At 31.7% G+C, this 17680-nt stretch overlaps 1 protein-coding gene across 1 annotated transcript; it reads left to right on the top strand.

The window, feature by feature from the left end:
* Positions 1–2299: 2299 nt before the first annotated feature.
* On the top strand, positions 2300–7892 carry LOC111304517 (putative disease resistance RPP13-like protein 1). The gene is made up of 4 exons (XM_022901116.2): positions 2300–6875; positions 6963–7026; positions 7175–7239; positions 7414–7892. The coding sequence occupies exon 1, from the start codon at positions 2548–2550 to the stop codon at positions 6799–6801; it is 4254 nt and encodes a 1417-aa protein (XP_022756851.1). The 5' UTR covers positions 2300–2547; the 3' UTR covers positions 6802–6875; positions 6963–7026; positions 7175–7239; positions 7414–7892.
* The last annotated feature ends 9788 nt before the right edge of the window (positions 7893–17680 follow it).

Below are 17680 nucleotides of genomic sequence, written 5' to 3' on the forward strand. Positions count from 1 at the left end.
AGCACTGTTTCCTAGTGATTAAAAAAAATCAGATCAAATGATTTTTTTTAAAGGAACTTAATCAATAGAATAGATTAAAATTACCTTAGGTTGATTAATTACTACTATTACTCTCTTCGTTAAAAAGGTTTGTCATTGACGATTACAAATATTAATGTTATTCTTTTTCCTTTGAAAATTTTGGATAGGATAAGATATATGATGTGTAAGATAGAGATTGATCGAATAAAAGAAAAAGGTATGCCATTTAAAAAAAAAAAAGGAAAAAGCTTCCAATTCCTTGCGTGGACGTTATAAACAAGAAACCGAAAGATAGATTCGACACCCAAGGATAAGGATTAAAGACTCATTTGTTAGGATATATAGGAATCCAGCCCTTTCTTTTCTTTTCTTTACCCAACAAAAAAAAAAAAATCTATGAAGTTTTAGTTTTGTTGATGATATTTTTGGATTGTTTTCATCGGAAGGAAAGAGGTGGAGTAAAAGAAAATGATAGCTCTTACTTGCAATTAGAAATACACAGTCAGAGACGTATTCCACAATCAAGACAATTAAATTCCTGAAGGAAGTAAACAAGGAAAGAAGAAAAGAGGCTGAGAATAGTGGGGAATGTGGTGAAAGCTTTCAATAGAGGAAAAAGCTCATAGTGTAGTTATTTGATCTTTTAATTACTTTATGTATGAGATTGAAAAATAGTGATTTGATTGAGATATTGATCATTGATAAAATATTTGTGTATAATTCAAAAATGATCAATGTGAGTAATGATTAGTTATATTTAATGATTTTAAATATGTGTAAGTTGTATTTAATGATTATAAATAAATTATATGTCAAATGATCAAATTTTAAAATGATTGTTTTGATTAAATAATCATAATACTTTAAATGAGTTATTCATTCGATGAATGTGAGATATTTTTTTTTATAGTAAATGACATGATTATTTGAATATATTTGATTTAAGTAACATAAAAAATTATAATTGTGTTAACTAAACATTAACTAAGTTGATTGTTAATTAATTGACTTAAACATAATAAATTTAATTACGTATGCATTTGCGTCGTACTTATATTGGAGTATTAAAAGTCTAAAGAGTGGATAATTTGGTAGGGTAGGCTACTGGATTTATTTGGCGAAACTGGCGTTTGGTGAGTGGGTTATGTGACGTTCCACAATTTTCCAAATTAAATCTACGAGTAAAAGTTTAGTTTGGGAGGGTAATTGACTTTTTCATTAATTACTGAAAAATTTTCCTCCGGAGTTTTCATGGACATGACTTCAGCAACCGTGAATTTTTTTATTAATCCTTGACTTGTTTCTGGATGATATCTCAACTTTTTCATCTTTAGTTTCAACGTTCAAAACAAGAACCAATGAATGACAGATAAAAGCAGAGCAGTTTGCTTTGTAGTTAATCCACTTCAACAATGTCGCCAGTAACAACATATTAGTTTTTTTAGAGAAGATTTTGTTATAAATAAAATTATTGTAATAATAAAACCTTAACTAAGCTCGAAACATCGGTTACCAAAACCCTTTTAAAAATACAAATAAAGTAAATATTCCGGAAAAAAAAAAAAAAAAAGGGGTCGATCTAAGGGTTGATTTTGTTGATTTTATTTTTCTTTTATCGATATTGAAAGTTAACAAACAGAATCTGCTGGTTTAAAGGCTCCATTTGGTTTCAGACGGAACCCAGCGAGATTGCGTTTCTTATAAAAAATTGTGCCGAACGCATTCGGATATCCGTCTGAATGTCTAATATGAGGAATGAAAATGACTCTTCTGCCTCTTGACCTAATAATAAAGAAACCTTAAAAAAGATATTTAAGTTTGAGATTGAATTATTATTTTTTTCTTTTCATATAATAAGACGCTGTTATATTTTGAAAAAAAAAAAATACGAGGAATGAAAATGAGCTTTTTTGTTGGAGGTTTTGGGTCTGTCAACAAACGCTCAACTATTTTTTTTTTTCACTTTTTTGTCCTTTCAAGTTAACTTATTCGCCTCATTTTTTTTAATTTTAATTTTCATTTAAAAAATTATAAAATAATTTATAATTTAATATAATAAAAAATATAATATATTATTGTTATTTTTTATTATTTTCCTTTACTTTATTACCAAAATTATTATTTACTATAAAAATATTTTTTAATTTTTAATTTTTTATTAATTTTTATAAATTAAAATAATTAAAATTTTTATTACATATAAATTTTAAATTAATATTTTAAGAATTATATTTCATTTCATTATAATTAATTTTACCATCATTATTACATTTGCATTAAATATATATTTTTATCTTTAACTTTAATTTTGTCAGTAATTAATCTCATTTTGATGGGAATCAATCTCATCCTCCAATTAAATTTACGGCTAGAATGGGTTTCAATATATCTAAAAAAGTGCTCGTAGATGGTATTAATGAGTTTTCCGTGCAAATAAAAGAAAACATCCTACTCATTCTTCAAGCTGTCACCAGTCCTGTGCTTTGAGTTTGTGTTCGATTTTAGATTTTTGTCCTGTTCTTTTTTATGGAAGCTATAGTGGCCTCTCTCGGGGACGCGGTCGTCTCTGCTTTATTTCGGTCGCTGGTGGACCTGACCTCCTCGGCCCACTTTATAAAATTTGCCGGCAGAAAGAAAATTTTATCCGAACTCAAGAAGTGGGAAACGATGCTGCTCAATATCAATGCGTCAATCGAAGATGCAGAAGAAAAGCAAACCACAAGCCAGTCAGTGAAACTGTGGCTGACGGTTTTAAGAGACATTGCGTATGACGCTGAAGATATCATCGATGAGCTTGCCACTGAGGCTCAGCACCGCCAAATGAAGGAAGACCCGGACCCCTCTTCGGCCGCCCGCGAGGTAAGGCGATATATTTCAACTTGCTGCCTTAGTTTTAATCCTTCAACTGTTAAGTTTAGCACCAAAATGGAATCCAAAATAAAGAAGCTTACTGCTAGACTGGAAGAGGCTGTTGCTATGAAGGATGATTTGAGCTTAGTTGAAAATGATAGAGGGAGGTATGAAAGAATGAGAGAGAGACTAAGGACCAGTTCTCTTGTTGATGACTCTCGTGTCTACGGGAGGGAAGGAGATAAAGAGGCCATTCTTGATTTGCTGATGAAAGATAGTGATGATGGCGTTGGTGTGGTTTCCATTGTGGGAATGGGAGGAGTGGGTAAAACCACTCTGGCTCAGTTAGTGTACAATGATGCCAAAGTTGAAAGATTTTTTGATCTGAGAGTCTGGGTTTGTGTCTCTGAGGAATTTGATGTTGTTAGGGTGACGACCACAGTGCTTCAGGCTGTTACTTTGGAGAGTTGCAATTTAAACGATCTAAATTTGCTACAAGTAAGCCTAAAGGAGAAGCTGTTTGGGAAGAAATTTTTTATTGTTTTAGATGATGTTTGGAATGAGAACTATGAGCAATGGGAAATTCTATGTAGGCCCTTCATTGCAGGGGCAGCTGGAAGTAAAATTCTTGTGACTACTCGAAATGAAGGTGTTGCATCGATCATGGCTACTTGTGGGACATATCATTTAAAGGAATTGACAGACGATGATTGTCTCTCATTGTTCACTCGGCATGCTCTTGGAACTTTAGATTTTGAAGGACACCCAAACCTAAAAAAAATTGGTGAGGAAATAGTGAGGAAGTGCAAAGGCTTGCCATTGGCGGCTAAGACCCTAGGAGGACTCCTGCGTACTAAAGGGAACCGTGATGAGTGGGAAGACATATTGAAGAGCAAGATGTGGGATTTTCCAGAAGAAAGAAGTGGCATTCTTCCAGCTCTGAGATTGAGCTACCATCACCTTCCTTTCCATTTGAAGCGTTGCTTTTCTTATTGTGCTATTTTTCCAAAGGATTATGAATTTGACAAGGATGAGTTGGTTCTGTTGTGGATGGCAGAGGGTTTCTTGCACCAGACAAAAGAAAAGAAACAAATGAAGGACATAGGAGTTGAGTATTTTCATGACTTACGGTCCAGATCTTTTTTCCAACAGTCAACTAGTAACAAATCGCACTATGTGATGCATGACCTCATAAATGACCTGGCTCAATTTGTTTCCCGGGAAACATGCTTCAATTTTGATGGAGAGAAATTATATTCAAGGGTTGAAAAGTTTCGTCACTTATCATTCCTTCGTCACCAATATGACATTTCAAAGAGATTTGAAATCTTGTATCAAATGAAATGTTTAAGAACTTTCTTAGCATTACCAATTCATACATTGCCTTGGGCAACAAATTCCTATATAAGTAATAATGTCTTACAAGAGCTGCTGCCAAGGTTAACCTACTTAAGAGTGTTGTGTCTGAGTGGTTATTGCATTGTTGAGCTACCGCATCACATTGGCAGTTTGATACATCTACGGTATCTTAATTTATCTCACACCAGAATCAAATCATTGCCTGATTCCGTGGGTTCTCTTTTCAACTTACAGACATTGATACTGCATGGGTGCAAAAACCTTATTAAGTTGCCTCAAGCTATTGAAAATCTGATTAATCTTCATGTTCTTGATCTTACTGATACTGATAATTTCACAGAGATGCCAATGCATATAGGTAACCTGAAAAATCTTCAAATTTTGTCCAAATTCATTGTGCAAAGGGACCGGAGGCCTGGCATTGGAGAACTGAAGGGCTTGTTGCATTTGCGAAAGGAGCTTTCCATTCTTGGGCTGGAAAATGTGGTTGATGCTCGAGACGCTATGGATTATATTCTGAAGGATAAGCAGGGGCTTGACGGGTTAGATTTGCAATGGAGTCATGAATTCCTTGATCATGGAAATGGTGAAGATGGAATGCCTGTTTTCAACATGCTACAACCTCATGAAAATCTTAAAAAACTTAGAATTGTGTTTTATGGCGGCAGAAAATTTCCATCTTGGTTAGGTGGCTCCTCATGGGCTAATATTGTGGATATAAGCCTCTCTAACTGTAGAAACGTTATGTTCCTTCCAGAACTTGGGAGACTACCCTCGCTCAAGAAGTTGTCAATAGATGGCATGAATGGAGTCAAAGAATTGGCTTTTGGGTTTTTTGGAGATAGTTTACCTTTCTCGAAGCCTTTTCCAGTTTTGGAAGTTCTACAGTTTCAGAATATGTTGAATTGGAAATATTGGTATTATCCTAACAAAGCTAATAAAGAAGATGGAGAATTCCCTAGTCTACGAGAGCTTATGATTCATAATTGTCCAAAGTTGTATCAGAAGTTACCCAGATACCTGCCTTCTCTGGTGAAACTTATAATTAAAGGATGCCCGAAAATGGCTAATTCAGTTATGAGCCTTCCATCTCTTCTTGAACTAAATATTGAAGATTGCAGTAAAATGGTTCCAAGGAGCATGGTTGACCTTACCTCTCTAACTACACTGAGAATCAGGAGTCTATCAGACCTTACATGTCTTCCAGATGGGTTTCAACAGTTTCCAGGAGCACTTAAGCATCTTGTCCTTTTCAATTGCACCGGATTGACATCCTTGTGGCAGAAGGGTACTGAATTTGAGAATATTGTTTCTATCCAGCATGCAGAAATTAATGGCTGTTCTCAATCTTTCTCACTGGGAGGAAATGAAAAAGGTCTAGTGCCTAATGGGCTGTATTGCCTCATGTCTCTTGAGCATTTGCATATTGAATCATGCCCAAAATTTGTATCCTTTTTGGAGACAGGTTTCTTCGCCACACTTAGGCATCTGCAGCTCAGAGATTGTCCAGTGCTTAAGAACCTGCCCAGTTGGATAATGAGACATTCTGAATTTACCAGCTGTCTTCTTGAAGACTTGGAAATTGAAGAATGTCCTTCTCTCAAATGCTTTCCAAGAGGGAGCTTACCTCCTTCATTGAAAAGGTTAAAAATCCAAGGTTGCATTGGCCTACATTCTCTACCTGAGGGACTTATGCAGGCTGATAACAACAAATCTGCATCTTATCTTGAGAATTTGGAGATCATTGGTTGCCCATCGCTCGTTTACTTTCCAGAAGGCAAATTACCAACTAGCCTTAAAATGCTTAAGATTTGGGATTGCTTGAAGCTGGAGCCCCTTTCAGATAGGATGCTGCCCAATAATGCATCACTTGAATGCATAGGTATCTGGAACTGTGCAACTCTAATAAGCTTGCCAAAGTCTCTACAGAACCTCACGTGTCTGGTAGAATTAAATATAAGCAATTGTCAAGATCTGAAATACTTCCCAGAAATAGGTTTGCCTCTTCCCAACCTGAGAACTTTGGATATCTGCACTTGTGTCTATCTCAATTCTCTACCTGATCAGATGCTAAATCTCACTTCTCTTCAATATTTAACAATTTGTGACTGTCCATGTCTTGTTTCCTTTCCTAGAGGGGGTTTGCCTCCTAATTTATTGTCACTTGAGATCTGGGATTGTAAAGAACTCAAGGAACCTGTGTCAAAATGGAACTTACACACTTTAACCTCTCTTAGAGACTTCAGCATTGCTGGTGGACCAGAGATGGTTTCCTTTCCAGATGAAAGGTGTCTGCTTCCCACAACTCTAGTTTCAGTATATATTGCAAGACTCCATAATCTAGAATCCCTGTCTTCTGGGCTTCAAAATCTGTCCTTGCTTGAAGAGCTAGAGATTGTCGAGTGTCCTAAGCTTCGATGCTTACCAAGGAAAGGGTTGCCTGCAACACTTGGAAGACTTTGTATCAGGAACTGTTCACTTCTAGAAAACCAATGTTCACGAGAGAAAGGAGAATATTGGCCCTTGATAGCCGGCATCCCCTGTGTAGAGATAGAACCTGCAGATATTTAGGGCTTTGGCAGATCAGCTTTTGTTTTCTTTGGGAAACTGCAAAGGGACGCCATCACATAGATGTTTTTTCTTTGGTAAATTATTTTCTGATGCCAGAATTCTCATGAGTTAGTATAATAAAATCTTTTATACAATGACGTACTTTTTCGCTTGCTTTGTAGATGGAAAAGGATAAGAAGCATGTTATACCGAAAATTGTTCCAGCCATCCATGCAGTCAACTGAGGTAAATATTCTTTTGGACTTCAATGATAATTTCATTTCAGTTCAACTTGCAAACGTTGACCCAAAAAAAAAATAGGAAGGTAATAAGTAAGATTATTATATCAAGTTTCATACAAGATATATTTACTTTGATTAACTTTGTTTTGCAGTTATTCCGGCTACACGCCTAACTGGTTTCATGGATCATTTTCTAAAATTTTCAGTGGGAATGGAGGTATTCTCTATAAACTCAATTTGCTCATTAGCATGTTAAGCATTGATCTTTCTACTAGGAGAGTACTTCAAATGCATTTAATTCCTCGATATTCAGTTGCTTTGTGGATAACATTCTAACGCATGAGGTTACTTAAAGATTGAATTACATTCCATGAATCATCTGTCATTACAGGTTGTGATTGTGCTCATTATTTAACCATTGATAGCAACCTCAGGAGAAAGTTAGACTGCTGATGTGTACGGGTTTTAGTTTTGGATCTGGTGCAGAGAAAAGTCAACAAGGTTTCCCTCCCATATACTGTTAGGGCTCTAGTTGTGTCTACAGGAGTTGGAGTTTGTCTCACGTAACTTAATTATTATTATTATTATTATTGCATGTTTTGTGTATCTTAATTACTTGTACATATTATATCTGGTTAGAATTAAAGATTTACCCTATATTGACCCGTGACTGACAGCTACAGTTTGCTTATAAACGAGGATTGTATTGTGGAATGTGGATATTTGACCCACAGTTTGATTGTCTTGTATATTAAGCGGGTCAAGGTGACCTTTGACTAAATTGGATCAATGTCACCACTCCACTCAATTTTTATGTACCAATTGTTAATTTGTCATTTTAAAAAAATTGGGTAGCATGATTTAACTTTACAGAGCATGCTGTCCTTCTGAAGGTGCAGGCCCCTTTAAAGTTATTGCAGCAAGTTGGAAATAAAGAGTTGTCTGTCTGTTGATAGTATGGCTTAGATTGATGAAAGAATCCGTCTTGATTATTAAAAGATTGCTCCTCTTAACTCTTTTCCTTCTTACAGGTTTTTCAGTTAAAATTATGATCAGTCCTTGTCCCACTTGATTAGGACCCTGTGGTATCTCTTACATATTTGAGACTCATCTTTGTAGTGGTATAGTTAGGTTTCCATGAGGAACAGACTTATAGCCAGACTGGCATGGTTTTGTTTAGGATTCTTGCACTTTTCTCCGCCCAAGTTTTACAAGTTGATAGCGTGACAGCATTCTGTACAGTTTCTTTAGAATCTAGGGGTCATATTTTCTATGTAGGTTTTAAAAAACGATCTGGGAAAGCTTTAAATCAATGTTTTGCCTGGAGCTTATCTGCTTGGCTAGTTCGATTATGAACGACTAAGATCTGGCAGGGAAGTGGATTATGCATGTATTGAGTATGGTACTATCACGTTCCAATATTAAGACGTAGCGTGGTCACATTATTTTAAAATAAAATTTAAAGTAAAATTTTAAAATAGCATGAAATTTTTTTAATCATTCTAAAATTTTTTAACTTATATAATCTGTTTAAATAAAATTTATATTTTTAATTCAATTAATGATATATTTTTATATATTTAAATACAAATTATATAAAAATATAAAATCATTTCATAAGATTTTATTGATCAATATTGTCTCCAACAATTAAGTAATATTTTTCATTTTGATCTTTTAGCTTCTCATAATATTAAAAAAACTTATCACTTATTCATTTGTAAAGAGAAATAAAAAGAAAAATGAGCAAACCATAGTTCAACAAATATAGCTTCACACATCTTAACGGATCAAGTATCATTTTCATATATATCATATATGTCGTAACGGTTTTGGCCGTCGGACGAAAATAATTTTAAAATCAAGAAAATAAAAAGAGAGTCAATACCGATCTGTTTTAGGGTGTGATTGGTTACCCAAAAGCTTATCTTTTTAATAAAATTATAAAAGCAAGTTTAAAGTTTATCAAAAAAATTTTTGGTTTACGAAAAATCAAGTTATGCTTAGGAGTCAATTACGTAGGGGAAAGGATTAGCACCTCTACAACGCCCATAAATTGATACCATTTAGTTATACGCTATTTTTAGTATTGGATAAAATGGTTTCAATTTGAATTTAATAATAATCCCTTTCATTTGAAAATAAGATTTTTTTTTGCTAAAGCTTTTTATTTAGAAATATTGAGAAAATCTTTAAGTTAAAGAATTATCTTAAAATTCTTTAACATTTAGGCAAAATTTAAAATAACTCTTTTGGCTTAAAATCTAACACAGCAATCCTTAAAATGAAATAAAACTTTTTATAGAAGATAATTATTGATAACTCTCAAACATCTAGGCAAAGTACCAAAAAATATTTTCTTCGAAATGTTATTTTTATTTTATTTTATAATACCACAAATTTAAATATATATATATTTTTGTCTTGTAAAACATTTTATAAAAAAAAATAAATAATGGTATTGTCAGGTAACAAATAAAAATTAAAGACAGAGAAATACGAAATGAGTGTCAACAATAATATAGTGATGCATATATATGCCAATGGATATTATGTAAGATGAAATACAATTTTAAAGTTGGCTTAAGTATAATGAGACTACCCTAACTCTTCAACATTTAGGCAGAGCTTATGTATAACTATTTATATTTAAGATCCCAATTTACTATTATATTTTTTATTTATTAACCTTATTATTAATTTAAATTTGGGATTCGTATGAAAAATTTAATGAAATAAAGTTTCTTAAATACTCCATCATCTAGGTAGCATTCGAGAATAAATCATTTCATGTGAGATTTTCATACGTATCCTTAAAGTTTTAGAATAGATTTAGGGTTTTAGGGTTTTTGGAGTTTGAACGATTTTTTCGGTGATGGTTCGGAGTTATGTACCAAATTTGGGATTTTTGGATTTGAATTTTGAGGTTTTTGGATTTTAGGGTTTGGCATTTTGGATTTTAGGGTTAGATTTTCGAGTTTCAGATTTTGGGGTTTAAGTTTTCAATTTTCGGGTTTGGATGTTTAGGGTTTTGATTTTAAGACTTGGAGGGTTTGAGGATTTGTTTTGTGGTTTAGAAGGTTTAGGGATTTGGTTTTAGGTTTTTGATTTTAGGGTTTAGGTTTTTTAATTAAAGAAAATGCGAACATCTCTAAAAATCTCCAACATCTAGGCAGACTTTTGGAGCAAATTCGATTTTAGTGATTTTTGAAAATTAATTAAAGTTTTTCATATATTTCTTTTTATGAAAATTTATTATTATTATTATCAAATAATAATAATTATTATTACTTTTGTATATTTTTATTTTAATTAATTTTTTATTTATAATTCCCCGACATTTAAACGAAATTATATTTTAAAGTTCAAGGTTTTTATTTCCTCCAACATCAAGCAGAGAATATAAAAAAATATTATTATATTGTTATTATCACTTTTTAGACTGTTATTATTATTATTTAAGCATTTTAATATTTTTTTTAGTTATTGTCCTACTTGTTTTCAATTTTATTATAATTAAAAACAACCAAATATTTATTCTAATAAAATTTAAAAATTTTATCATACATGAATATAAAAAAAAACTCAAAATAACAAAAATAATAATATATAAAAAAAAATTAGAAAATTCAAAAGAAAAAAATTTCTTTTTACCTAAATCAGATTGGTTAACGGTCCGATCAACGTTGATCCGGACCGATTCTGTGATTTTACGGTTTAGTTTGGTTGAACTGGATGAGGACGGTTTGACGAGCAGTTTAGTTGAACCGGTTGGGAGCTGGCTGAAAGATGGGTCTCCGAGTCAGGTTGCACGGATCTCGGGTTGGGTTCGGGTCTACTTTTGGATCATTTTTACTAAAAATGACGTCGTTTTGGGCTTTATATTTTTCTATATAAGCTCAAAAGTTTTTTTTTTTTGCTCATTTCTTCACCTGCTTTAGAAAAAACAAACTTTTTTTCTCTCTCAACTAAAAAAACAGAAGGTCGATCGATTGTCAGAAGTCGATTGCCAACAGTCACGCCGACCGTTGTGGGCCACCATCGGTCGCCAGTCACTGATGCCAAAAAACCTTCAAAAACATCCGAAAGCTTTTTTTCTTCGTTCCTTTTCCCGATCCGATGTCACTTTCGCAGGAAACAACCCCAATTGTCATAGATCGGGGTTTAAAGTTTCGGTTTCTTCCTTTTACATTTTTTTTTTTGTTTTGGACTAAAACTTATCTATTTTCTTTATTTTTGCAGGAAGCTTTGCGCTGGGATCCTTTCTGCGGAGAAAACTATTTTTGTAGTTTTTTATGAATTTTTGTTTGGTTTTTCTTTTTGTGTTATCTGTTTATAAGGGGAATAGGTATCGGGTGAGGTCGAGGGTGTTTGGTGAAAGGTTTCGTTGGGTGTTTCTAGGGTCTGAATCTGTGTCCCCACTGAGGTCTTTTCTTGGTGCTGTATATGAAGGTACCAAGTCTTTGGTAATGGTCGAATGAAGTTTATGGGCATTTACGTTGGTTGTAAGTACACAGGGCTTAGGTAGGTTTACTGGTGGGAGGGCTTCCAGAGATGTGTCCGAGTGATTGAAAAAGGAAGAAGCTGGGGCTTTAAGTAGATGGGGATCAGGGTGGTTGTAGATATGGCTAGGGTAGGCTGTAGGGTGGTGGCAGGAGGTTGGTCGGGAGGCTGAAGGGGCTGTAGGGTAGTGGCAGAAAGCTGCAGGGTAAGGATGGCTGGAGGTGGCTACAGGGTGGCTAGTGCCAGGCATTAGCCGCCTTGCTTTTTGCCACTTTTTTTATTTTTTTAATTATTTTTTAATAATTTTTAATAATTTTAAATAAATTAATTTTTAATTTTAATTAAACCAATATTATTATTATCATTAAAATTATTATTAATAATACTAAACAAGAACTGAAAAATAGTAGACCTGGATAAAATCGGTGTCTACAATGTATATCATTCAAAATATTCATCAAACCATAATGTCAAATCATTTCAAAAATTATCATTATGTCAAATATTTCGTGAATCATAAATCAATATCAAAATATGTTAATTCATAAATCATTGCGAAATATGCTGCCATTCAAATATCGTAATTAAACCAAATCATTGATCAATCTTTAAAAATATCGTAAATCATCTTTATAAATCATCATTATCATTCGTTTATCGTTAACTATGGTCACTGCTATAACTTGTGATATTGGTTATATCGATAATTTCATTCTCATGATCATTGTTAACTATTATAATTCACTAACCATGGTTTTACACTAACTACTATAACTCATTAGTAGGGCTATATGATCATGACTATACTAACTACTATAATCCATTAGCCAAAGTCATAGAACTAATTCTTGTATTGATGATCCCAATTTTCAAAGATGTAAAAATGTAGCTATCATAAAATCATTCTTTAAACATAAATCATTTTTTCATTTCATTTATAAGAATGATCAATCATTTATATAGCAAAAATATACAATAATCATATGCTTGATCTTGCTTTCATATATCAAAAATAAAGAAATAAAACATTTACTCATTTAGAAACATACATATATACATAAGTTTAAAAACAAGTAAAGTGTTTGAGATTTTACTTACCTCATTTCGATTGCACTATTTAATTTTTCCCCCAAAATAATTCATGACCTATTTAAAATCATTTCAACACATCATAAATTAAACAATTCATTTTGAGACCATTTATACTAAAACAACTAAGTTACTCAAAAATTAACTTAACTAACTAATTATGATAGCCTGTGTTATTTTCATTAAAATGACCATATTTTAATATATACAACTCAAAATTAAGATCTTTTTAATGCGTTAGAAACTAAACTTGATAAGTTTTCTAATCATATATGGCCCATTTCGTGTTTCTTTATAGATTAATTATAATAAATTCTACAATCCATGTTATATGCTGCTGCCAGATGACAGGTATACCTTCTAATAAAAATTACATATTTATTCATAAAAGACTCCAAATTCAAATCTGCTTATTTCGTCAGAAAGTAGACTCAATAATTTTTTCAAACATATATGGCTCAATTCTTAATTTCTTGTATAAAATTTAAGATAATTTTCGTAATTCAACCCTAATGCTGCTACCATATAACCTACATATCTTTAAGTGAAAATTAGACAACTCTTAATAAAAAACTTGAATTCGACTTTCATTTATTTCATTAGAAAGTAGATTCAACATGCTTTCCAATGATATATAATAATCATAGCAATATCTAATCTCTTGATAAAAAAATATTATTTTAATCTACTGTTATAGATAATAACATTTTATTCAAAATTATAATTTCTCTTTTAACTTTTAAAAATCCAAATCCTCACTTTCAATCTTTAAAATCTATTCAATAATCATCATTAAATCTTAATAACATAAAGTAAATAAAATCCAATAATTTATCCAAATCGATCATGAAAATTAAAAAAAGATTTCATAATTTTTTTTTTGTTTTTCTCTCAAAATTTTAATTCCAAATAATAGCAACCAACATGATATATTTTTTATGTTAAGAATTGATGTTTGAGATATAGAGATTAACTGCAAACAAAAAAATCACAAGAATTTGAATAATGGTAAAATATGATTATTGGATTAAAAAGATAAAAGTTCATCACCAATACTAGAAACTAAGGGATACATAAATATCACCATAAGAATTCTAATCAAAGATACAGAATAATAGAAGTTCACCACTCTAAAAAATTTACCTAAGAGATACAGAGCTTAAAAAAATAATCTAAAAGATTGCTTAAGGATAAAGAAAATTCTATTCTGCCTTCTACCAAAGAATAATAAAAAAATATATAGGTTAGGAACATCCTTCTAAGTATGAGAACTTTCAGATTGCATTGCTAGAATCGTGCCTAAAATTATGATATTTATGTGTGAACATAATCTGCCTATTTACTCCTGTAAATTACATGATAATGAATTTGACCACAATCCCATCAATATTCATGCTTTTCTTTTTCAGCTAGTGTAAACACAATCTTCTTATTCCATCCCATCTTATTTCTGCATTTATTTAGTGAATTTGGACCAAGGATAGACTCATCTTATTTTTAAATAAGTTTTCCTTAGTCTTAACTTAAGTTGTAAGCTATGTTGACACTCCGATGTCAATTTTCTCTGAATGAAAAAGACTTGTCCTCAAGTCTGAATTAGTCTTCTTGCCATAATAAGGTGACAAATCAGCAACATTAAAGGTGAAAGATATATTATAAATGTCGAAAAACTATATCTTATAGGCATTCTCCCTAATGTGTTGAAACATTCTAAATGGACCATCTACCTTAGGTTGTAATTTACTAAGCTTTTTTGGAGAAAATCTCTCTTTTCACAAGTTAATCCACATTAAATCATGCGCTTTGAACTTCACATGTCTTCTATACATTGTTATTGCCCTTTTATATTTTTTATTTTTTTGTAAAATTTTATTATGAACCTATTCATGAAATATTTTGATACTCTTGGCTCTTTCTTCTACATCTCTATCAAAATGCTGATTAGTATAAAGTTGAATTAAAACCAAATGACAAATTGCATTCTTACCAATAATAATTTCAAAAGGGCTACAACTAATTGTTTGACTTAGTGAATGGTTGTAGGCAAACTTCACTTGTAGTAAAATAAGTTTTCATTATTTTAGTTTCTTTCCTGCATAACTCCTCAAAAAATTTTCAAACTATGATTGATAACTTCAGTTTTCTCATCAGTTTAGGAATGATGATAAGGGCTATAATTAAGACTAATAATAAACTTCTTCTAAAGGATGTACCAAAAATGACTTAAGAACTTAAAATCTTGATTGAACACCACAGACTTTGGAATATCATGTAACTTTATGCTCTCTTTGAAATACCAATAAAAAATATGAAAAGTATCTATGGTTTTGTTACAAGGGATAGAATTTATCATATTGTAAAAAAAATTCACAACCACCATGATGGAATAGTATTTCTCTATAGAGAATGCAACCAAACAATGTTTGTTGATCTCAATCTCATTTTCATGTTGCAACTATGACAACTTGTAGGGATAAAGATGTTTCATATTTTTTTTATCCAGTGGTTGCACCAAGAGAGTGGATACCTCATTCTCAAAGTTGCCACTATCAATAATCATTTCACATACCTTATCATGAGTAGTGCACTTAGTGTGGAATTTATTTTTATACAACTAGTCTTTTTCCTCTACATGCACATCACTCAAGCTGTATTGTATAATAAGTTAGGATTCAAGATCACTATAGGTCTTTTAACATTTTTTTTAAGATCATGAAGTACTTCAATAGGTTTTTCTTCAGCATCTTCAAGATCTTCATTTTCAACCAACATAATTATCTTGAGATTTAGACACTCAATATGTATATGCCTAACTTTTTGGCTCTTAAAGTCTCTTTGGGTTTGAGTGTTGATAGTACTAAATTGTAGTTTGTTAGGAATGGCTCATTTCTTCTTTAGCGATAGATTTGAATGAGGTTTGGTGAAAACACTGATCTTGGATGTTTTTTCCTTTTTAATGTATTCTTCCACCGAAAGATCCATTTGCTTCAAGTTATTGAGCTTAAGGAAAATGTTTTACCGAAAGTTATCTGAGAGATACTTTCTTTTCAACTTTTTTTCATCTTCTTTTAAGTTATAATTTTTCTCCTGCCTTCTTTTTCCCTTTGTTTCTTCAAATTTTTTCACCAAAATGATGCATGCTTTCTGAGTTTAATGGCCACTACCTTCACCTTACGATATTCAAGGGCATCATGGTATTCAAATATGCATTCCACCATATGTAGTCAATCTAAGAATTCTTCAAGTTACATTTTTTTTCGAACTCAAGAATCTCTATTTTCGAATTGAATATGCTAGGTTGAAGTTGATTTCTGCATAGATAGTCTCTCACTTATCGTGAGTGACATATGATGCTATCATCAAAATCACTATTATTTTCATGGTATGGATTGATTTCTCCTTTATCTTATTCGTTACCTTCTTATCTTCTCTTGTTTATGTAACTGATATTGTAGTTGAAGGATCTATTGTCACATCTCCTTTATGAGGGCATCCCTTGGATCAACATTAGTAATTGTTATAACGTCGGTGTTGGCTTCAACCTCTTCTGTTGGTGCTTGACGATGATGACTTGCCATAGTTCTAAAACCAATTTGATGCTGAAAATTGATGTTTGAAATATGAGGATTAACTGCAAACAGAAAAAATCACAAAGAAGACAACTCACAAGAATTTAAATAATAGCAGAATATGATTATTGGATTAAAAAAGATAAAAGTTCACCACCAAGACTAGAAACAAAATGATACAAAAACACCATTCTAAGAATTCTAATCGAAAATACAAAATAATAGAAGTTTACCACTCTAGAAAATCTATTTAAGAAATACAAAACTTGAAGAATAATCTAAAAGATTGCTTAAGGATAAATAAAATTTTATTCTGCCTTCTATCAAAGAATAATAGAAAATATATAGGCTAGGAATATCCTTCCAAACATGAGAACTTTCAAATTGCATTATTAGAATCGTACTTAAAATAATGAGATTTGTGTATAAACATAATTTACCTATTTACTCTTGTAGATTATATGATAATAAATCTGACAACAATCTCATCCATATTTAGGCTCTTCTTTTTCAGTTAGTATGAACATAATCTCTTTATTTTAGCCTACCTTATTTATGTATTTATTTAGTGGATTTAGACCAAAAATAGACTCATCTTATTTTTAGATAAGTCTACTTTAGTATTAACTCAAGTTAATAGATATGTTGATTTTTCGGTGTCAATTTCTTATATAAAAAGATGACATATACTTATTTTTAGAAGATTAACTCGATTGTAATTTTTGATTTTAAATCTCTAATTTGATTTTTCATTATTTCTAACATTAAAAAAGAGAAGGAAGAAAAACTTTTATTATTTTTTTTAATTTTATGATAGCTAAGGTTTTTTTTATATAATAGTTTAATTTTTTTATTAATTAATCTCTTAATATATTAATGAGTCTCGATGTTATTCTAATTCAATTATCATTTGAATTGAGTTATTACAAGTTAATAAAAATTAATGGAGAGAGAGAGAGAGAGAAAAGGGTTCAGGCTGTAATGGAGATTTGAGCTCCGTATTCTGCACTTGTATCGTGAGCCTCTACTAACGACAAGAGATACTATGCACGAAAAGTACGGTCTATACAAGGGATGGTCAGAGTGCATTGCCATGTTTGATAGGAAAATCGACTATGGTGGTCTGCTGGATTATGGTCAGATTACAATAATACACGGTTTGGCTTTGATGCTATCTATTTTCTAACGAAGACTGACTGGGAAAATTTCCTTACAAAGCATTACATTTAAAAGGGGTAGAGTTGATGAGATTTGAAAGGATCAATCCTCCAAGAACGCAAGAGACCGGAAACAAGGTGAAAAATTATGTAATTTAATTATCAGGGTATTATTTTTCTTGTCTTTTTAACTTTTTTAGTTTTGACAATCATCAACTTGCGCAAGGAAAAATAAAACATTCTGCAACCAAGGAAGGTGCGATCCATGTCATCATCCACCAACGGTCCATTTTATTCGTCAGTTTTGAAGTCATTAATTAAAGAGCAAATGCAGGAATCG

This window comes from Durio zibethinus, chromosome 21 (assembly GCF_047325235.1).
Source record: "Durio zibethinus cultivar Kanyao isolate XHJ-2024 chromosome 21, ASM4732523v1, whole genome shotgun sequence".
NCBI classification, from domain to species: Eukaryota; Viridiplantae; Streptophyta; class Magnoliopsida; order Malvales; family Malvaceae; genus Durio; species Durio zibethinus.